The sequence below is a fragment of the Synchiropus splendidus genome, chromosome 17 (genome assembly GCF_027744825.2).
Source record: "Synchiropus splendidus isolate RoL2022-P1 chromosome 17, RoL_Sspl_1.0, whole genome shotgun sequence".
Taxonomy (NCBI): domain Eukaryota; kingdom Metazoa; phylum Chordata; class Actinopteri; order Syngnathiformes; family Callionymidae; genus Synchiropus; species Synchiropus splendidus.
Window position 1 is genome coordinate 13357773 of NC_071350.1, and position 19783 is coordinate 13377555.

General features: G+C 49.4%; 4 protein-coding genes across 5 annotated transcripts; 1 reads left to right on the forward strand and 3 right to left on the reverse strand.

Annotated features, from left to right (window-relative positions):
* Positions 1 to 2863: 2863 nt before the first annotated feature.
* mrpl22 (mitochondrial ribosomal protein L22) lies at positions 2864 to 4837 on the reverse strand. Its single transcript, XM_053846935.1, has 7 exons — positions 4770 to 4837; positions 4650 to 4692; positions 4219 to 4354; positions 4084 to 4149; positions 3450 to 3527; positions 3312 to 3381; positions 2864 to 3121 (listed from the first exon to the last, which is right to left on the reverse strand). The coding sequence occupies exons 1-7, from the start codon at positions 4792 to 4794 to the stop codon at positions 2913 to 2915; spliced, it is 627 nt and encodes a 208-aa protein (XP_053702910.1). The 5' UTR covers positions 4795 to 4837; the 3' UTR covers positions 2864 to 2912.
* Positions 4838 to 5083: 246 nt separating this feature from the next.
* On the forward strand, positions 5084 to 11590 carry gemin5 (gem (nuclear organelle) associated protein 5). Its single transcript, XM_053846934.1, has 25 exons — positions 5084 to 5334; positions 5446 to 5600; positions 5663 to 5844; positions 5967 to 6118; positions 6181 to 6264; positions 6327 to 6459; positions 6524 to 6686; positions 6743 to 6955; positions 7054 to 7139; positions 7209 to 7291; positions 7359 to 7495; positions 7576 to 7649; positions 7704 to 7876; positions 7936 to 8075; positions 8141 to 8312; positions 8377 to 8721; positions 8789 to 8884; positions 8944 to 9081; positions 9154 to 9421; positions 9482 to 9692; positions 9756 to 10007; positions 10216 to 10375; positions 10470 to 10866; positions 11148 to 11235; positions 11333 to 11590. Exons 1-25 carry the CDS (start codon positions 5193 to 5195, stop codon positions 11495 to 11497), a joined length of 4209 nt encoding a protein of 1402 aa, XP_053702909.1. The 5' UTR covers positions 5084 to 5192; the 3' UTR covers positions 11498 to 11590.
* Positions 11591 to 12003: 413 nt separating this feature from the next.
* cnot8 (CCR4-NOT transcription complex, subunit 8) lies at positions 12004 to 14828 on the reverse strand. The gene is made up of 7 exons (XM_053846881.1): positions 14724 to 14828; positions 13691 to 13876; positions 13428 to 13621; positions 13046 to 13207; positions 12755 to 12899; positions 12584 to 12694; positions 12004 to 12411 (listed from the first exon to the last, which is right to left on the reverse strand). Exons 2-7 carry the CDS (start codon positions 13805 to 13807, stop codon positions 12283 to 12285), a joined length of 858 nt encoding a protein of 285 aa, XP_053702856.1. The 5' UTR covers positions 13808 to 13876; positions 14724 to 14828; the 3' UTR covers positions 12004 to 12282.
* A 297-nt stretch (positions 14829 to 15125) lies between these two features.
* Positions 15126 to 19446, reverse strand: fam114a2 (family with sequence similarity 114 member A2). 2 transcript variants are annotated; one of them, XM_053846879.1, is made up of 14 exons: positions 19250 to 19446; positions 18819 to 19037; positions 18559 to 18658; positions 18264 to 18368; positions 18095 to 18195; positions 17885 to 18019; positions 17618 to 17776; positions 17430 to 17553; positions 17284 to 17369; positions 16996 to 17070; positions 16557 to 16681; positions 16421 to 16493; positions 16256 to 16309; positions 15126 to 16144 (listed from the first exon to the last, which is right to left on the reverse strand). In XM_053846879.1, exons 2-14 carry the CDS (start codon positions 19017 to 19019, stop codon positions 16046 to 16048), a joined length of 1437 nt encoding a protein of 478 aa, XP_053702854.1. In that variant the 5' UTR covers positions 19020 to 19037; positions 19250 to 19446; the 3' UTR covers positions 15126 to 16045. The 2 variants fall into 2 exon arrangements, with proteins under 2 accessions (XP_053702854.1, XP_053702853.1); XM_053846878.1 differs by having other exon boundaries at positions 18819 to 19049.
* Positions 19447 to 19783: the final 337 nt, after the last annotated feature.

Genomic DNA, 19783 nt, shown 5'->3' on the forward strand with positions numbered 1-19783 from the left:
CTCAGTTCAGCCAGAGGTCTCCTCCTCCGCTTCAGCCCGCAGTCCTCTCTAATCTCTGCAACAATCAGAGGGATTAGAGCTAAACTCTTAATCTGGCTCCCATCGACAAGTTTCTCATGAAGTTTCACGGGACATACACAACACATATGAGGACAACAACACACCCGGACAGCTTACATTAGCACTGAAAAAAAAATATTGGCTAAAAAAAAAAGAATATAGGCATTGAAAAACGGAATATTTGCTGAAACATTTTTGTATTGAGGTTGAAAACTAGAATGGTATTAAATTAAAAGTAAGAATGTATTCTTTTTTTCAGCCAATATTCTGTTTTTCAATGCCAATGTAAGATGTCCCTGTTCCAGCTACCTAGACTAGTCACCAAAACAAACCCACTAAGCCTTAGACATCTATTAGACATCTGGTAAGTTTAGGCCGAACTTCACCCGTCTATAATGGGTCTATATTTTAGCCTAAATGTAAACGACATAATCTAATCCATAAATTATTAATTGAATGACAATGTAAATTGTATAATTGATGGGATAATGTTGGATTAGAACAGTTGAAAGAGTCATAGATCATTGTAGAGTGTTGTTTAGATTTAGTTAAACTCCATTTAGACTGGACGTCTAAATCGAGACCTCATATCAACTTCTATTTTTCAACCTAATCTGAACACAGACAACAGGGATGTAAGAGTGTGTGCGTGTGTGTCACTCTGATTCAATGTGAGTCAGTCCAGTCCCTGTGAGTCTGCATGAGTCAGGGGAGTCTTGACTCCTGTGTCACATCAGATGTTGTGTTTTAAGTAAAAAAAGAAAAAACTGAGCGGCGACTCGATGGTCCAGGGAACATGTTTGTTTAACTCCAGCAGACAGACTCATCGACTCAGACTCGTCGGTCAGGTGACACGCAGAGACACGAGTCCTCCTGAGGGAGGAACACTAGTCGTATTCAAGTCGCATCATTAAAAAATAATAATTGATGAAGATTCGGAGTGAAAGCACTTCAGAGACTCGACTCACAATTTACAAATCAATATTTAATTAACTCGACAAAAGAACATCGTTCCTGGTTAATGAGGGACGCGCGCGTGCACGCTCCCACGTGCACACCGCGGGTGATTTATGATGCCACACCTGCAGGTCGACGACCTCCCACACAGTCACGTGATACACGCGAACACTGAGTCAAGGCGCGTCTGACAGCCGTTCAAATCTGTGACGTTTTAAACTCACCAGCGAGACTCTCCGGGTGAGTCCTCCCCGTTACTGAGGTAACCGTGCGCACGTGTGTGCGTGTAGACAGATTAGAGTGTCAGAATAATCCGGACAGGTTTGGGATTAAATTGTCACCGGAGGATGTTTGATGATTTTTTTTTTTTTCTGTGGCTGAAATGAAACATCTGAACACAGACGCAGTTTCAATTTCCACTGTAACTGTAGTTGATGTTTCTGCTGCAGCGCAGACACACGCCCACGCGCACGCACGAGGGAGTCAGGTGAGCGCTGCCATAGATGACGGGAGTCTGAGGCAACAGCGCCACCCAGTGGCTGAAGAGCACAACTGAAGTGTACGCCTCGCAAAGAACAATAAATGATGCGTTCACACACAACACAGCGAGTAAACGACACATTAAAATACTACCACGCAACTACTTTCATTTAGATGAGAACGATTGATTCAGCCCACAACGAGGGAACTACAAATGGCGTCAGAGTTGGGATAGTTGCCAGCACAGGATCACTGCGCGCAGATGCAGCGGACCGGCGTGAGTGGTGTGCGCGTATTCGGAGACAGGACCAGGGGAAAAGTACCGGGGAAGAACTTCTCCAACTTGCAGTGACCTCGCTCTGAGCGTCTCCCGGTGGCGAGGCGACTGAGGTGACTGTCGCTTCCCTGCAATCGTTTCGGAGCGCAAACAAACGGCTTGATGTTCGGGCGTCTCCGGAGCGAAGCGTCGGCTCAGCCGGCGGCCAGTCTGCCGTGTTAGGGCCGAATCACTTCATTCGGAATGATGTCGCATCTCGCTCACAGCAGCTCGGAGAAACACGGAGGCGATAAGATGGAAACGTTAAGAGAAAATGAATCTGGCCCTGAGGCGCGCCGCGCACCACCGCCTCCGATTTGTTTCCCATCTGAGCTCCCGAGGGGCGAGACACGCAGAGGCCTCGCCACGTCTGGGGAGTTTACAACAACAGCCTCGGACTCATGAATAAAAGAACCTCCCAAACACCCGACACGCCGAAGACGCTGGCGAGCAGAAACTCGACTCCCTGGTGGTTGAGGTCTGCAACTACAGACAACTGTGGATCAATTAATCATGCGGTTTCTAAAATGTGAGGAGAAATGAAAGTTTTATCAGCAGACGGAACAATGAGGCTGGTTTTGCTCTTAGTTGAAGGAGAACGCAACTCGGCATTGGGCCGGGCCAGACCCGGTCTCTATGCCCTATTTCCGTCCAGAACAAGCTTTCACCTACAGCCAGGAGCTTCGGTTGTGAGTTTGCTTGATATTTACTAAAAATATTGGTAGACTACAACTCAATTTTCTCTGCAAAAAAAATCTTTTTAATAAATCAACAATTCCACTTGTCCTCTGATCTCGCAATAGTATTAAATACTGTTCAATTCAAAGATTGAACTCTAAAAATGTGTCTGTGTTTCTAATACATGGGCTGCAAATTAAAAATAGAGATTTGTAATTTACTGAGTAAAATAAAAACCGTAATTACTGAAAATAAGTCGTATTTAAAAGACATTTCAGGGGTCCAAATCTTTAATCATATTGCAGTTTTTAAGAGCGCGTCTAGAAACGACCAGCAGTCGGCGCTCTTTCATAGGACAGAGAACAGCCAGAGACCAGCTAGTATCCTTTTATTTACAAAAAAAAACCACAAGATGAAGCCTCTACAGGCTGTGGATGATGGTGCGACGTCTCAGACCCTGGATGTACTCATGAGCCTGGTCCAGACTGCTCTTCTCTTCCGTCTTGGGAGGCGGACCCTCCACCAGCTTGACAAAGTAGTGACAGTAAACTTTGTCCATGATGCCGAACATTCCTCTGCCGTGGTAGCGGATCCGTTTCAGGTACATTCCTTTGCCAGAGTAGGACTCCGCTGCAGGGGGAGGAGCAGACACCCTTAAACACTCTTTTTATTCTCGGCTTCACTTGAAGTTATTTTGCTGTATTTGTTATCCATTTGCCTATCAGCAAATCTTTCCACTGAGAAGTCACTGCACACGACTCATCATGGATTTTCTTTGTTGTGTCGACTGTCTGGACAGAAGTAAATATTGGTCACTCACCGACATACAGATTGGATTTGTACTCCACGTTGTGATTCCTCACCGCCATCTCCTGAGCCTCCAGCAGCACCTGGTACACCCACACAACACCAAGGTTAGTCAGCCTCTCGACGGAGGAAAAACCGATCAGGGCATCACCTCTCGCATGACCTTGGCTCCCTTCTTGTCATTGAACTGCAGCTGAGCGATGGCCTCATCGATGCTGAGCCCTCGGATCTGACGAAGACCATCATCATCATCATCATCATCATCATCATCATCATCATCATCATCATCATCGCTACAAGTCTAATTCGATGTTTACGTTTGATTTGACTTCCTTTTTGAGTATTTTAAAGTGTTTCGATTTATTGCTTTTACAGTATATTTGACACATTTGTGACATTATTGTCAATAAATTTACCTGGTACTTAAGCAATGAGCAATGTCGACTATGGCAAAATAATTTATTCTAAATAATTTATTGGAGATAAACAAGAAAAACACATGATACTATGAAGAATAACAATTTAAATGAAATAATCTTTTAAAATACAATATAAGGAGAAAATAACTTCAGATCACACACTAAATTATTCTTATGTTCCATATGTGAATGTAGTATGTGGAGAAATGTAATATATATATATATATATATATATATATATATATATATATATATATATATATATATATATATATACATATCTCAGTTCTTAGAATTCGGTTCAAGAAAAGGACACTTTTGACCACAGCTGTGAGCATAGTTATTTTAAATTCCCTCAGTTCTCACCATCTTGGCCAGGTACCACATCTTGTCTTTGCTGTATTTGATCTGTCTCCTGCAGTGATGGACCTCCTGGAGTCAAAGACAGATTTAAAAGAATTCTGGAGCCGAACTACGGTGGAGATAGAGAGAGATACTGACCGCGGGTCTGCGCGGCTCGTCCGGCAGCTGAGGAGGGTAAACCTTCCTGTTCTTCCGCTCCCACAATTTCGCCTGCAGCGACACCCCAGTGTGCAGACATGACAGCTGCTGGGGGCCCCCCACCACAAACGGGAACCTGGTCACATACACGAATGTTTAAACCCGACACAGAATCGCTTTTAAAAGGGAGCGATGACAACAAATTCGTCTTGATGACTTCAGTTAACACACTGGAGGTGGAAAAAAGAACAGCAACACACACATATGGTCTGCATCACTGGTGTTCAGGTCCACATTTAAATGCCTGCCAGTACTTTTAACAAGACTGGTTGCAGAACCCGTGTCATTAGATCGATTTAAAAAACAAAACACGTTTGTCCTTCTGCAGCCTCTGAGCTACCACGTTAGCTCCGGTGTTCATAGTTGCTCACCTCGAATGCAGCAGGCCCGACAGATGTCTGAGCAAGCCGGCTCCTGACAAGAAAAATACTGCCGTGTTTATATCTAATGAAACGTTATTTTAAGACTGTTTGGTGTTGCTTTTGACTTACCACGTCCTGTCATCGAGGCGGCCATGTTTAGTTTTTACGACGTTTCACTTCACTTGACGATAGTTTAGTTTCGTCCCTCTACTTCCACCTGGAGGAATGTCGCAGTTCCTGCCACTACGCCCGTGTGAATTCGCAAATTCCAAAAAAATATCACAAATTATATAAATTAATTTACAAATTTTCATTTACTAAACCAATCCAGTTTTAGTTTGGATGATTTGGTTCTGTTACAGAGAAACGCGTTGTCCTGGTCCGGAGAGTGAGTCAGTTTTGATCCGGCTGAGTTTCCGTCAGTATTTACGACACTTGGGCCGGCTTTGCGGCAAACCGCTCACCGCAGATGAGAGGCAACATGTGAGAAAGAAGTTCATCTTCACTTCACAATTGCTTCATGTGTAAAAGAATCGATCCGGTTCTGGCACCATGCACGAACGGTGTCTCCCTCCCTCTCCGAACTGGTACTGCTCCCGCTGCAGTGACGTCAACAGCAGCGGTTTGTTCGGTGTCGGAGCTAAAAATGTCATTTACCTGATAGAAGCCTCTGCGACCTGCTGCAGAGTCGTGGGTGAGTCTGAGACGATGGAGGCCGTCACTAGTCCTGTGGTCTCACCTGGCACTTCCTGCTTCCATTTGCAGAGTGCTTGTTGTGAGACGTATCATTGGTTGTGCTCCTCAGGTGAACTGGTCGGTCACAAGAACCTGGTGTCCGGCTTTTCCTTCTGCCATCACGAGGGTCAGCGTCACATGTGCGTCAGCTCTGCCACTGATGGGACTCTGCTCTACTGGGACGCGGGCTCCAGGACCCTGCTGGAGGAGCACGCAGCGCATCAGGTGAGAGTTTAAAAGAGCTGTGGCGTCAAACAGAGTCAGAGTCTTAACCGTTCTGTCTTCAGAACCCAGTGGCGGCAGTGCACTGGTCCCCAGTGGATAAGAACCTGGTGGTGTCGGGGGACGAGAAGGGAATTGTGGTGTGTCGCTGGCTTCACACTAGAGACACTGTCAGCTTCTTTCCTGAGCCCAGAACCATCTTCTGCCTGACCTGCTCGCCACATTCATGGAGCTGCGTCGCCATCGGGTACGAAGAGAGTCTGGACCTCATGCCTTTGGTGTGGCTGGTTGGACTGACCGCACCGATTTGAGTTATACTTGGATCAGTGTTGCTGATCACCTGGTGTGGCCTGGTACGCTGTGTTCCAGGTACAAAGATGGCATGATCGTGTTGGTGGACGTCAGTAAGAAAGGTCAGGTGACGCACCGTCTCCGCGGACATGACGACGAGATCCACTCGCTGGTTTGGTGTCCGCTGGAGAACCAAGACTCCTTGTTCCCCGGCTACAGCAACACAGAAGGTAGATAGTTGGTCAGTTGCCATTGTGTGGAGAAGCAGTCTGACAGTGTGTATGTGTGTCAGTCTCGGACGATCAGATGAGCAGCTACCTGGCTTCTGGAAGCAGAGACCAGACAGTGAGGATCTGGAGCACCACAAAGGGCAAAGGTCAGATCCAAGTGTTCCTGTACCATCATGACCTTGAGACTCTTTGAACTTGTCACGCGCAGTTGTGACGACTTTGAAGCTCCCGTTCCTGAAGAAGCGAGGCTCGGCTGTCGACCCCTCGGTCAAAGAGAGGCTATGGCTCAACGTCCACTGGCCCAGCAGTCGACCCATGACCCTGGTCACCAGCTGCTTCGGGTCAGTGCGTACTAGCATGCGTGATGTCACATTATGCCTCAACAACTCTTCACCTGCCATGCAGAGGCGAGCTGGTGACGTGGGACTTGTCCCGGCTGGGGAAACAGAGGTGGACTCTGCTGGGGACGTCGGGCGAGAGTCAGAACCACAGCAGGATCGTCTTCAACATGAGTTCTGTGCACCTGCAGGACAAAGATCTGCTCATCAGCACCTCCATGGACCGCGAGGTGAGTCCAAGTCAAGCCCAGGACTTGGAATTCTGCTGGACTCTTGAACGTTGCAGGTCAAGTGTTGGGACCTGGAGAGTCTGGACTGCTGCTGGACGCTGCCCACGCTGGGCGGCTTCGTCTACGCTCTAACCTTCGCCCCCGTGGCCACCGGGTGCCTGGCGCTGGGTGTGGGGGACAACAGCATCCGGGTCTGGAACACACTGGCCACACAGAACCAGTACGAGACCAGAACCTTCTGGCAGGGACTCAAGTCCAAAGTGACCGCGGTGAGTAGATTTGATTTGGATGATGTCACTTCCTGTCAGTGTTATGAAACACTTCTGATCCAGTGGGTGATGCTACATATGGTCATGTTTGTTGGCAGCTGTCATGGCATCCTCTGAAGGAAGGATCCTTGTCATTTGGAACGGACGACGGGAAGGTGGGGATCTACGATGTCTTCTCTAACAAGTGAGTCTTCATCGCTTCAGAGCTTCTCTCTTGGTGTTATCTTCACTGGCGCGACGTGCTGCTCCTCAGGCCTCCTCAGGTGTCCAGCTCCTACCACAAGAGGACGGTCTACACTCTGGCGTGGGGACCTCCAGTTCCCCCACTGTCCTTCGGTAAGGAGCTTCAGTACGCTCTTGACTTGGCAACAACAAAAACAACTAAGTGGTGTGTGGCGTTCAGGTGCTGCAGGAGGAAAACCGACCTTCAGCTTGTACAGCTGCGGCGGTGAAGGCGTCATCCTGCAACACGATCCGACCAAACTGAGCGGCGATGCGTGCGACATCGACAGGCTGATCCGAGACACCAACAACATCAAGGTGGGCATGTGTCATTCAGAGGGAATGAGTCAAGAAGAAGTTCTGGTTTAAGGCCTCATCAAGGTTCTTCTCCTCAACAGCACAAACTGTCTCCTCACACCGACCTCACCTGGAAGCCAGATGGGAAAGTCGTCGCCATTGGCAACGAGGACGGGTGAGTCTCTGGTCGGCTGGTGTGTCCAGATCTCATCATCGCCCGCTCCTGCAGGTGTATCGAGATCTACCAGGCTCCCAACCTGAAGCTGCTCTGCAGCATCCAGCAGCACCACAAGATCATCAACGTGCTCCGGTGGCACCACCAGCACGACCAGCTGCACGGCCTCCTGGCCTCAGGCTCCAGCAATGCCGTCGTCTACGTGCACGACCTGCGCTCGGTGATCGGTGAGCAGAGACGTTCTGCAGACGGTTGCATCGGTTCACTCCTGCTCTCCTCCGTGCAGAGACCCCTCCTGAGGCTCCGCTGGTGCTGACTGAGCCGCACCGCAGGTTAGCGGGTCACACAGCCAAGATCACCAACATGGCCTGGAGTCCTCACCACAGCGCCCGGCTCGCCACCGTGTCGTACGACGGGACGGCTCAGGTACGTGGCGCTTCACTTGACTCGTGACCTGTTGACTCCATGTTGGTCCTTCTCTTGTTGTCTAGGTGTGGGACGTCCTGCAGGAGGCGCCGCTCGCCAACTACCGCGGTCACATGAGCAGCCTGCTGTGTGTGGACTGGTCGCCCGTGGACCCGGATCTGGTCTGGACCGGAGGGAAGGACTTCACGCTGCAGGAGTGGAGGGTCTCTGGGCAGGAGTTCAGCAGACCTCCCAAGGGTGAGGACTTGTTTTCCTGGAGTCACGACGTGGTTCTCCCTCACCGTCACTCTCACCCTCTCAGGTAAGAAGATGGTGGAGCTGCAGGAGAAGAACAAGAAGAAGAACACGAAAAAGACGAGCAAGAAGACGTCAGAACCGGCGGCAGACAACAACGCTGGCTCGGGCCCGGTGGCTCCGGAGGCGTCTGATGAAGACGACGCCAGCTCCGCCAGCAGCTCCGCCCCTCCCCCCGTGGCTGCGGTCAAGAGCAGAGATCGAGCTAACCGTGTGCCTGTGTCAGACATAAACCAGCTGAAGAAGAAGAAGGCTCGCTCCATGCTGCCCATCACCTCGTCCATGGACAACCGCCCGAAAGAAGACCTGCTGCAGGACTGTGTCATCCTGGCGCAGGTGACTCATGGTCCAGGTGAGCCAGTGTCTTATCAACCAGCATGGCTGTGACTCAGTAATGAACTTGTGTCATGTCGCTGCAGCGCCTCCTGCTGGCTGCACACCCGGCCAAGGGGATCATATCCACCTGGGTCTGTTCTCGGACCGTCCGGCTCTGATCCGCCTGCTGCAGGAGGAAGGTTCGTTGGATCTGATGTTGGTGGTCGGCTACCTGCTCACCTGGTGCTGTCCCCCACAGAGCAGGGTCACCTGGACGCTGGACACCTGGACTCTGTGGTCTACCTGCGGCTGTGGAGTGGCGACCTGGAGGGGGCGCTGCAGCTGGCCACGGAGAGAGGAGAGCTCAATGACCATCTGCTCTCTATCGCCCCCATGGGTGAGTCCTCGCACTGCACTTCATTCATTGCTGAACTGTGTGATGACAGCTGTGTCTGTCCTCCCTCCGCAGCTGGATTCAGGATCTGGTCTCGGGCGGTGGACTCATACGTGCAGCAGCTGTGTCTACAGGAGCAGCACCTGAAGGCGGCTTCACACTTGCTGTCCATCAACAAGGTGCAGCAAGCCATCGAACTGCTGCGAGACCACAAGCTGTACCGGGAGGCCGTCGCCCTGGCCAGAGCCCGCCTGCCTGCGGACGACCCGGTTCTGACAGAGCTCTACTCCCTCTGGGGCTCGGCCCTGGAGAAGTCGGGTCATTTCTCGGCTGCAGCTAAATGGTAAAGGAACCCACGACGGTCGGGTCACTGTTGACATGTAATGTTTCCCTTTGCTCGCAGCTTCATCGCCACAGGCTCCACGTTTGACGCCGCCAAAGTGGTGGCCCGAAAGAACGACCCGGCCTCACTGAGGGCTGCTGCTGCTCTGGCCCGGATCTCAGGCGAGGAAGTTCTGGCCCGGTCACTAGCGCTCCGATGTGCCAAAGATCTGGCTGCCTCTCACGACTGGGTTCAAGCTCAGGAGGTGTTGAGCTTGCAGCCCGGCATGCTGGTTGGTACCAAAGACGCTTGTTTGACGGCGGGTCACTGAGTTTCTGGTCCTGCTCATCTCCAGGCACATCGCTTGCATTTGTGCGTGGCCGAGCTGCTCACCATAGAGCTGGACCCTCCGACTACCACCCGGGTCTCCAGTCACTGCTGGGCGGCACCAGGTCCGGGTCTATTTTTGGACCGGATCAAAGACGTATGGGACCGGCACTTTGGTGTCTCTAGGGATTCGTATGGACCCTGTGGGGTTGAATCTCTGCTGCAGGAGCTCCAGAGTGTTGAGAGTCCAGAACCCAGCGCCAACACTCCACTCCGACAGGTACACACACACACACACGTATTTCTGTCGTTGTGGGGACATTGAGGTTTCTCACTGCCATAACCCTTTCCCCAGCCTCTCCCCCTAAACCTAACCATCCAAAACACATGGCTAACCCGAACCAGGCTCTGAAGTCAGAACTAGACTCACCATGGACTTTCAGCTGACATGCACCAGATTGTAATGAATGTTCTCTGTGGGTCACCAGGTCATCCTGCAGGTGTCGCTGCACCTATCCCGCAGCATCCTGACCAGCCTGCTGGATGACCCGGGACAGTCGGTGAAGGATTTATGGCGCGCCGTGTCCTGGCTGATGGACTCGGGACACTGGGGTCACTGTGCTCGGCTCTGCATCATTCTCTTCCCAGGTGCTACCAGACTTGTTCATCGTTGCTACACTTTCAATCCCTACAGAGTCCTGGGCCCAGACCTGAACTCCTTGTCGTGCTTGTCTCCTCACAGGAAACACCCAAGTTGGGTCTGGTCCACAAGTCACAGAGGTTTCTGAAGATGCAGGAGCTGCCAGCTCCAGCCTTCAGGCTCTAGTCTACTACCATCGACTCTACCAGATCTGTTGGACGGGCTCCGCTGGACCTGCCAGGATCCAGAACGGACATCCTGCTTCTGATGTGGACACATGTCCTGAAGACCAGGTCCAGAATGGTGTTCAAGAACCGCCACTCAGCTTGGACTTTGACCTGTTGCTGCTTCTGTCGGAGCCCCACGCCGCCTGTCAGAGCTGCCTCAAGTCCATGACGCGGATCAGAGAGCAGTTGGGCCAGATGGTTCTGCAGCACAGCCTGGTCCAGCCAGAGGACCTGAAGGAGAGTCAGGACAAGCGTGCCGCTGCAGAACAGAGGTGAGACATTTTATTTGTTAAATGACTTTATAGGCTGCTGTGAGTGTTAGAGCTCAGTTAAATCCTCATGCAGCACTGTGTGGTGATGATCCTTAAGAGACCAGATGTTCTGTGTGGTTCAGGTGTGATCTTCATGACTCTGTTACCAACAGCTCTGATCAGGGCGTCGTCATAGCAGCACCTCTGCAAACAATGTTGAATTGCAACTGTGGTTTTAGTCAAGAGAAAACCACCAGCTTCCTGTTTGCCTGTGTCACTTCCTGTTGACTTGTTTGTTGCAGCGCCAATGAGCCCGAGTCATTCCTCTCACTGTCCATGAAGATGTCTGAACTTCAGAAGCAGCTGGATGATGTGCCCGACACCATAAAGGTGCCAACAGTCACTGTCCCATCATCAAAGCGCGGATTGAATCCGAGTGAGTTGCGGACCGGAGCCGGGACTGATCAAACCCTGCCTTGTGTTGCAGCTCTTCTCTCGTCCAGATGTTATGGAATGTTCCCTGGTCCTGCTGCACCTCAGCAGAACCTCGCCCTCCGTGCCTGAGGCCCTGCAGAACCGCGCCAAAGACCTGCTGCAGCGATACGGCACCGACCCGGCAATTCTGAAGGCAGCGAAGAGATTCCTGCACTGAAGATCTGCGACCTCAAGCACTTGCTCTGTACAGATGTTTCTATAGTCCACAACTTTTGTTATGAAATAAAGACGTCTGCAACGTCCCGATTAAGTCCAGATGAAGTATCGGCTCTGCAGTTCATAGAACAGTTTTTTTTTTCACAGGTAGAAAAGTTCACCTGAAACACATTTAAACATGTTTAATAAAACAAAATTTCATCTAAAAAAGAAAATCGACTTTGAACTGAAAAGTTATTTGGAGTCAGTTCAGTCACAAAATGACACTTTAGAAGTTGAGGGACTTCAGGACTGAGTCAGGAACTAGAACCAGATGCTGTGAGCAGCTCTGCCTGGCCTGGAGGAGTGTCCTGAGCGTGTCCTGGGCGTGTCCCACAAGGAAGAATTAAAACTGCGGTGTGTGAAAATACAAAAACAATTTAATGTACAGCCATTTAAAACAAGCTCGCGTGTAAAAACAGGCGGAACCAGAATTGGACTTGCTGGTAAAAGTTTCATCGAGCTGGAAAAAGCTAAAACATTTTTTTTATTTCAACAAAATTATACATTTCATTTACAGGCCCGTCCAGCAGTAAAAACGAATCCCTGTGACCAGAATATTCAGAGTTCTGGCGGTCACAACACATGCCGCCAACAAAAACTGGATTTAAAAATCTTCCAAATGTACGAACGTCGACTAAAAGCCGCTAAAAGGAGATCGTGTTCTGGTGGAGGATCTGGTAAGAGTCTCTAGGAGGTCCGCGTGAGGAGGGGCGGTGCTGGCCGGAGTTAAAACAAGTGCAGGGGTCAGTGCTTGTTATTGGTCTCCTCCTGGCTTGAGCTGGAGATGCCGTTCTGAGGTTGAGTGGATCCAGAACCGAGCCCGTAGAGCCTCCCGCAGTACTTGGCGTCATCGATGTTGTCCTCAAAGAAAAGCTGCGGGAGACAAGAGGGGCGACACCATCAGGGGTCTGAGCTTCCGGTGCTCAACAGAACTAAACACAAATGTGACCTGACATTGAGGATCAGGACTCACTCACTCACTCTTCTCACTGTGCATGTCACCGCTTCTTTTCCTCAGCATCAATAAAAGTGGGGAAAAACTCACCTCTTTCATCCTGAAAAAGGCCATCCCGGTCAGCAGCGAGTCAGATCCCGCTTGATGCTGCCTCCCGATCCTCTTCAGCTCCAGCTGGTCCGCCACCTCCTGCAGTCCGCCCTGAACACAACACAGACCACTCAGAACCTGAGCTGCAGGCTCCAGCCGCCCACTCCGTACCTTGAGGTTCTTGCAGCTCTTCATCAGGTACTTGACGTCGTAGATGGCCGGGAAGAAGAGGTTGAGGATCTGGAAGAAGTCGTGCTCTTCTTCTGGCAGCCGAGCATCCGTCAGCAGCTTCACCAGGTAGCCGAAGTCGTAGCCGCTGAAACCGGAGGGATGACAGGTGAGGCCGGGTCACAACTTTACGGTTCACAAGATGCGTTTTTAATGTTTTGATTCCACATCAAGAGCCTCATTCCCACATTGTGAGGACAACTCGCCAAGCTAGCTTTGACTTCCATGTCTCACCTGTGGAAGGAGAGCCACTTCACGTTCTCACACAGAACCAGACCGGACGTCATGAGCAGTTCGGCAAAGTACAGTGTGTCGATTCCTTCTTCTTCATGCTTCTTAAACTGCAGGCCGGAGTTCTGCAGCAGGTCTATGGAGTCCTGCGAGTACATGTCTTCTCTGAGGGAACATGATGAATGAAGGGTTACAACCTCACTACTGTTTCATCACAATTTACCCCTGTGACTTTTTATTTTGTTAGGTGCATTTGAATTGCAGTTTTCCCACAAAAATGATAAACCCTATCAATCATTGAACCATGAATTTTCTATTATTTACAGCACTGAGTAGCAGGTTTCCATTGAACCGGCAGGCAATAAAGTGATGAAACAAAACCTACGTGAGGTTGAACTTGAAGTTGAACTGCCATGTGGTGGTGCCGGGGGGGTGGTCTCCATCCTCGTTCATGAACGTGAGGCCTAGCTGGATGATCTTCAGCAGGTCCACGTTGCAACGCAGCAGCTGGTACTGGTAATCCACCGTGCTGCGGAATTCGCCAATGGGCCGCACCACGACCCCGGGGAATTCGGTGTCCTGGAAAGAGAGAGGAGGCGGTCATCGGCCTGCTGTGGTCAGTGAAGCGGCGTGACAGCCAAGGCTCACCATAGCGATGAAATTGTAGCTCTGAATGATCTGCCGAATTTTCCTCATCTCGTCCTCCATGTTGCTGGCCCAGACCTCACAGATTAACTGGCTGGAATCTGTAAGTGCGGCTGGCATGGTGGCAGGGAACCAGATAAAAATCAGACTATCCTGCGTTGGTGGGAGGCGACAGACCAGGGAAACTATCTGCAGAGAGGGAGCGACTTTTTATTTCAATAATGGTGCAGATTCACCTCATTTAAACAGCTGCAACAACATGTTGAATCACAAAGTTTTCGCTCTCCACACAATATACAGGTCAACACAAAGTGATGGAGCCATTCCTTCACTTCAACTGGACATTTAAAAAGCGCATGTTTGGGAGGGATATCAAAACATAAGTTAAGGCAGACCGGTGTCATTACTCTTCAAATAAACGTCTGTAATTATCGTTCACATTCGCAAACAGCGGATCAGCCAACCTTCATCGTTGGATCTTTTAATCCTTCACTGTTCAGATCATATCTTTGATCATTGTTGAACAGTACGTGTGTCATCAACTAGAATAAAGAGGTGTTCGCAAGAACTGCAGCCAAAGAGGAAGCTTGTCCGTCCGTGCGTTAACATGAAGAACTCCAAACAAACAAACACCAGCTCGACAGATTAAGCTTCTGCTGGTACCGGTGATAGGTGTTGCGGGACAAACATCCCGAGGCAAAGCTGCGCGTTAGCCAACGACGCGGTTGTTGTTGAACGTAAACATCTGCATGTGCATGTCTCATGTCCAATCGAACACCAAGTTGCTTAATCCGGAAATACACGAGACTGCAACTACAATTTTAAAAACAGAGCTTTTGAGGAGTTTGTTTTTTATTAGAACCAACTGGAGATGCTACAAGGGTCTGCTAGCTGCTGCTAGCGAAGGGGATAGCTTTAGCATCTGGAACGCTAGCGTCACCGTGGTGAATTATTAAAGTCTGGAGTCTGCGGTTCTAAAAGCAACTTGAGAATAGCTGTAACACCGTCGGAATATGAACGCAAGAAGCTGGTTCACCTGAAATTCTCCTCCGGTTCACCTGTCAAGCTAGCTGAAAGCGCGATGGAATTTCTTCTTCGTGTGTTCGTTCCGCGCTGCTTCTTCTTCTGCTTTGTGTTGACGCGTGGAGTTGAGACGAACAGCAGCGACACGTGTCGGTCATATTTGGAGTTGCATCAGCGAACAGGTTTTAAAATAAAATAACAGAATAACTGACTGTTTTTGAAACAACAAACTTCCAATATCACTGATCCTTATACGCATTTTCAAACTGCGGGAAAACAGGCCTGACAAAGCCCTTTAACTTTTGCCTTCTGATTTGTTTTATCAATGATTATTAACAACATTCAAATAAAGGAAACAGTAATGTAGCTATTAATGTCATAAAAGCATGAGCAACATGAGCAACAAAGATGCATCTCCGAATAGATCACATTTTTATTTATTCATGTGACAGTTGAGGGAACAAAAAATGAAAATCTGTCAGTTACAGGAATGAATTGAGAAGTTGTAGACCAATTCAGGCAGATCTGTGTTGGGAGAACACGTCTCTATCAATAGTGGACAAGTTTGAAGTGAACTTGTCAGCAGCTGAATGACATGCACGACAAACATACTGAAGAGGTGAAAAAACAATAATTGTAAGACAAAAAAATGGAAATTAAATCAAAGCGTGATAGGCCTGAAAGGAAGATTAAAGCTTCAACACTAGCTGTTATCAAAAATACTTCAGATAAAAGGAGAGTCCAGCAGCGCCACCCTTCTTCAGTTTTGTGAATTTTTGAATTCACACGTCACACTATGGTAAAGTTCAGACCGTCTTTTGGTATAGTTGTGCCGATCATTGCCCGAGTCCCTTACGACTATGGTCACATGATGAAGCACTCAGCTGCTGATTGGCAGCTCACATCGAGAGGTCATGACTCATGAGAGGGGAAGGAGTCCAGGGACGTGTTCCTGCCCATGAGAGGTGACACACCAGTCTTTCTTTTAGATTTCTTTCACTCTGTTTTTGACACATTTAAACCTACCTTCCTCTCATATGACTTTTTTTATTATTTCCCCAATATTTAAATACAAATGTTAACATGTATGACTGATTCTAAAAGGTCACATTTCAATTTCAAAACATTTTTACAATGTTTTCCTGGCTGAGCCTGTTTTATGAACTGACTTTCAAATCATTTATTAGATTTTGTTTGTAAATAATGTCATAATTCGGCAGCCTCCTCTCCCCCCATTGCCCTTACACCACACTGTCCCTGTCATGTGACCTGAATGTCAGGTGAGTGGGCGTTAACACTGTTTGGCTGCATGGCGTCGTGACAGCGAGCCAATGGTCACTCGGTTGTTAGTGATCGTCTCTGGATGTGGGAAACCTCCAGGATGGGCCGGAGCAGCTGGAAGGCGTCCTGGATGTAGGACACGCTGTTGGAGGCCTGCAGGAGGAGACACACCACACTCTCACCTTCTTTCAGAGCAGAGCAGGAAAATTCTCCTGGACTGTATCATCCACATCACTAGAACTAAGCAATAAAAGAAGGAAGTACCTCCAGGAAGACTCCGGTGATAAGCGGGTTCAGAACATCGCCCTTCTCGTTGGACTGCAAGAGCAAAGAAACAGAGACTCTAATCCAGATTCTGCAGTCAAATGAAAGGTTTAAATTTGAGAATCATTCTTTCTGCTTCAGTTCTGAGCAGGTGGTTGAACTCACAGCAGCTGATGTCAGGCTGGAGGTGAACTTCCTGGACAGCAGTGACAGCTCCCGACACAGGACGACGGTCAACCTGAGGACACACAACTTGTGTCAATCTGAGCGAACTCGGATCCGATTCTGCGCTTGTTCTTACTGGGACAGCACAGAGGCAGCTGGATCAACTCTGGAGGTTAAAATCATCTCGGCCAGCTTGTGGAAGAGCTCGATGGATCCGGCTGTGAGCTCAGCCAGACTCCTGATCCCTGCGGCGTGGATGTCCTGAGGGAGCAGTGAGGGTGGCTGAGAACTGAAATAGCTCTTCTCGACTGAAGCAACTGTAGCTGCAGAACAGGTAAGTATGGATCTACTCTGAGTTCAGGAGGAGGTCTGAGACATGATGACAGCTGAATGAAGCTTGAAGTAACACTTGGATTTCATCACACTATCTTCAGAGCGCTTCCACTTTGTTAAAGTTCTATCTGGAAATCACTTCTTTTAAGACCATGATCTTCAACACCTAGAGTGATTGAGTCTCATGTCAGGTCGGATCCACGTTGCAAAGTTAAACATCTGAAGATGCTCAATCGCCTTACCTCCACAGTTGTCATCCTCTGGTCCTCACCTTCTCCAGTGGAGACCAGGGCCTGGTTACGAGCATCCTTAGAAGCCTGTGGAGGACAACCACAACACCAGTCAGTTGAGATCTGAACATGAGTAGATGTTTCGGACTCAAGCTTAGGATGCATTCAAGACCAGTCGTTGGCTAGAGACTTAAAATTAGCTGACTCTGGACCGCACAAAAAGAGGTCAGACTTTTATGAAACCAAGGAGCAAGTCCAACTCCATCTTGTGTCTCTAGTCTAAAGAAACAAGACTCGCACCTTGCACAGTTTGTCCACAGGGCCCGAAACAGTGATCCCTTCCAGCACCTCTTCCAGCTCCTTCTGGAACTCAGACCCGTCCTGGTCTGAGACAAGAATGATGTGATGAGTCACGGTTCCAGAGGAGATGTTAGTCTTCTGCTCACCGTGCTTCTCATCCAGCTCGTCGTCATCGAAGTCCATCATGGAGAACGAGTCTTTGATGAGCTTCAGATCCTCACGCAGCTGCTGCTGCTCGTCCCCTGACAGAGTGGTCAGCACCGACTTCACCTGCGGACCAGAACATTTCAGAGATCCACTCTGGACCACAGCGAACCCGGGTGTGGTGTCTGACCTTGGACTCGCTGTCCCGGGACAGGATCTCTAGAGCCTCTAGGTGGGACAGACCCTGGAACTGGTCAAACAAGACGCCGTAGTGAGCCAAAGGCTTCTTCTCCGACATGGACTCGTCCTCCGTCTGCTGCTCCTCACGCTCCTTTGCCTCCCGCAACACCTGGAACATCAAAAGGCAGTTTTTGGAATGAGAGAGAAGAAGAGATTAGAAAGTTAGTGGACAAGGAGAACCACTGAGAACAGGAATACGAGGAGGAAAAAGACTGACCTGAGACAGCGTAAGGTTTCTATTCATAAGCCCTTTGGTCTTCTTGAAACCAGGGTCTCCCTCAGCGATCACATCCATGGTCTTCTTACCAATAAACTCCAGAGCGTCCAGACCTCCGCTAAGCACGGTCTTCCCCTGAAAAGCACCCAAAACATTCAGGCTCTTGGTAAACCATAGTCCGAATTTTGCCCCCTCTGAGTTCCTACCGACCGTGATCTGGACCGCGCTGGTGAGGGAGGTCAGCATTCCCATCGCACTTTCCACCGCTGACGCACCGTCTGCTGCATCCAGGCCTGCTTCTGCGCTGGACTCTGGAGCCAGAAACAAGTCTTCAGAGCCGACTAGGACTTCTGGACGTCCGTGATGAAGGATGTCTCACCCATCTGTTCTCTCTCCTCCTCCTCCACTTGGGCCGACAGCTCCGTGGGACTAGGGATTCCCAGTGAGGTCTCTGCTTTCTCGATCACCTGACTGAGTCCCTGACCTGGAGAAGAGTTGCGTTCAGAGCAGGAAGCAGATAACTTCCAACACAGAAATTAATCATTTTGCAGTTCGGTTTTGTCTTGGTTTGAAAGCTGATGTCTTCTCAGTAAAACCCACAACGCTACAGATGACTTCCAACATCAGGATCCACCTGCAAAAAGAGAACTGCTCACCACTTCATCAGTACTCACCCACAGTTGCGACGGTGGCTGTTGCTGTGGACAACAGGGATTTGCCCCAGCTGCCCCAGCTGCCCCACCCTCCCTGAGCAACAGTGGTCTCAGTCGGAGTCTGAAAGAGATGAAGGATGTGAGATGAAGGGGTGACGTGTTCAGGTGCTGTTGCAAATTCATGGAAAAACGTCCCTAACACCACTAAATAGGAGTCATTCTGACCCACTGACTGACAAGAAACGCACCAGCAAGTTTGTCAACAGAAGGATGACACCTGCCTTCGCTGGCTGCTCCTCTTCCGGGGATTTCTCTTCCACCACCTCTGCAGGTTTAGGTTCTGGTCTCCTCCTGGCTCTTCTGGTGGGGGCCACATCTGTCGCCACGTCTGGGGAGCTGGGAGAGCCCAGGGAGGTTGGAGACTGGGTGTCGGACGCCTCAGCAGGAGCCACCTCAGAGCCGCTTTCTTCAATGTCCGACATGGTTTCCTTAGTTCATTCCTGCTGAGAGTACTGTAGATAGCCACATGAGGTAATGACGCATCTTCATGCCATTAACACAGCATTTATCAACGTCGTAAAACTGCGTGTATAGCTGTCAAACTGCTGTCAAAGAAACGTAAGGTTGGTAAAGCCGGTCAATAACTGTCAACGTGATGTTGTTGTTAGCATCTGACAGCTCTCACATGTAAACAAAGCCAACTATGGCGCACCTTTCAGACTTGGAGCGACGGTCAACCTCTTCCACTGAATGTCTCTTCAGGTTTCGAGGGTATTCGCAGAGTATTACAACTCTCCTGTGGTGCGTTTTAGCAGTTAGAGCTTAAAAGAATGTCGAGCCACGTCACACTCAACGAGCAAGCGTGTGTAATATGTTGTCGTTCCGGTAGGCCATACAGAATAAAAGCGCCTACTTTCTGTTCACTTCCGCTTCCGGTTCTTCACGCCAGTAAGGCATGCGCGGTAGCGTGCTTAAATAAAAAATAAATAAACGAAAAACGTCGCCTTAAAAATAAAGGGTGTCGCCGTACACGCGAGTAAGTCGTGATTAATTCTCACGAACCTGCCGAAATAAGCTCGGACATCAAAGCGATCGGGTGAAATGGTACAAAAATTATTGAATAGCAATTAGATATAGAAGTATAATCTGTCTCCGTACGAGGTCTGAAAAACACCAGTAAAATGTTCAGCCATTCAACTCCACACTTCACCCAACATGTCAATCTGAATATGGTATGATATCGAGC

Bases quoted from the DNA above. Each gene is read 5' to 3' on its own strand.
- mrpl22 (XM_053846935.1), bottom strand. From the start codon at position 4,794: ATGGCCGCCTCGATGACAGGACGTG. The intron at 3,382-3,449 runs GTGATGCCCTGA...TGGGTGTACCAG, and splicing joins GAGCCAAGGTCATGCGAGAG to GTGCTGCTGGAGGCTCAGGA. The intron at 3,122-3,311 runs GTGAGTGACCAA...CTCCCCCTGCAG, and splicing joins CAAATCCAATCTGTATGTCG to CGGAGTCCTACTCTGGCAAA.
- gemin5 (XM_053846934.1), top strand. From the start codon at position 5,193: ATGCACGAACGGTGTCTCCCTCCCTCTCCGAACTGGTACTGCTCCCGC. The intron at 8,885-8,943 runs GTTCGTTGGATC...TGTCCCCCACAG, and splicing joins CCGCCTGCTGCAGGAGGAAG to AGCAGGGTCACCTGGACGCT. The intron at 9,422-9,481 runs GTAAAGGAACCC...CTTTGCTCGCAG, and splicing joins TTCTCGGCTGCAGCTAAATG to CTTCATCGCCACAGGCTCCA.
- cnot8 (XM_053846881.1), bottom strand. From the start codon at position 13,807: ATGCCAGCCGCACTTACAGATTCCAGCCAGTTAATCTGTGAGGTCTGG. The intron at 13,622-13,690 runs GTGAGCCTTGGC...CTCTCTTTCCAG, and splicing joins GCTACAATTTCATCGCTATG to GACACCGAATTCCCCGGGGT. The intron at 12,900-13,045 runs GTGAGACATGGA...CTCCGGTTTCAG, and splicing joins AAGTGGCTCTCCTTCCACAG to CGGCTACGACTTCGGCTACC.
- fam114a2 (XM_053846879.1), bottom strand. From the start codon at position 19,019: ATGTCGGACATTGAAGAAAGCGGCTCTGAGGTGGCTCCTGCTGAGGCG. The intron at 17,071-17,283 runs GTGCGAGTCTTG...TGTCCTCCACAG, and splicing joins CTGTGGACAAACTGTGCAAG to GCTTCTAAGGATGCTCGTAA. The intron at 16,145-16,255 runs GTACTTCCTTCT...CTCCTCCTGCAG, and splicing joins TCACCGGAGTCTTCCTGGAG to GCCTCCAACAGCGTGTCCTA.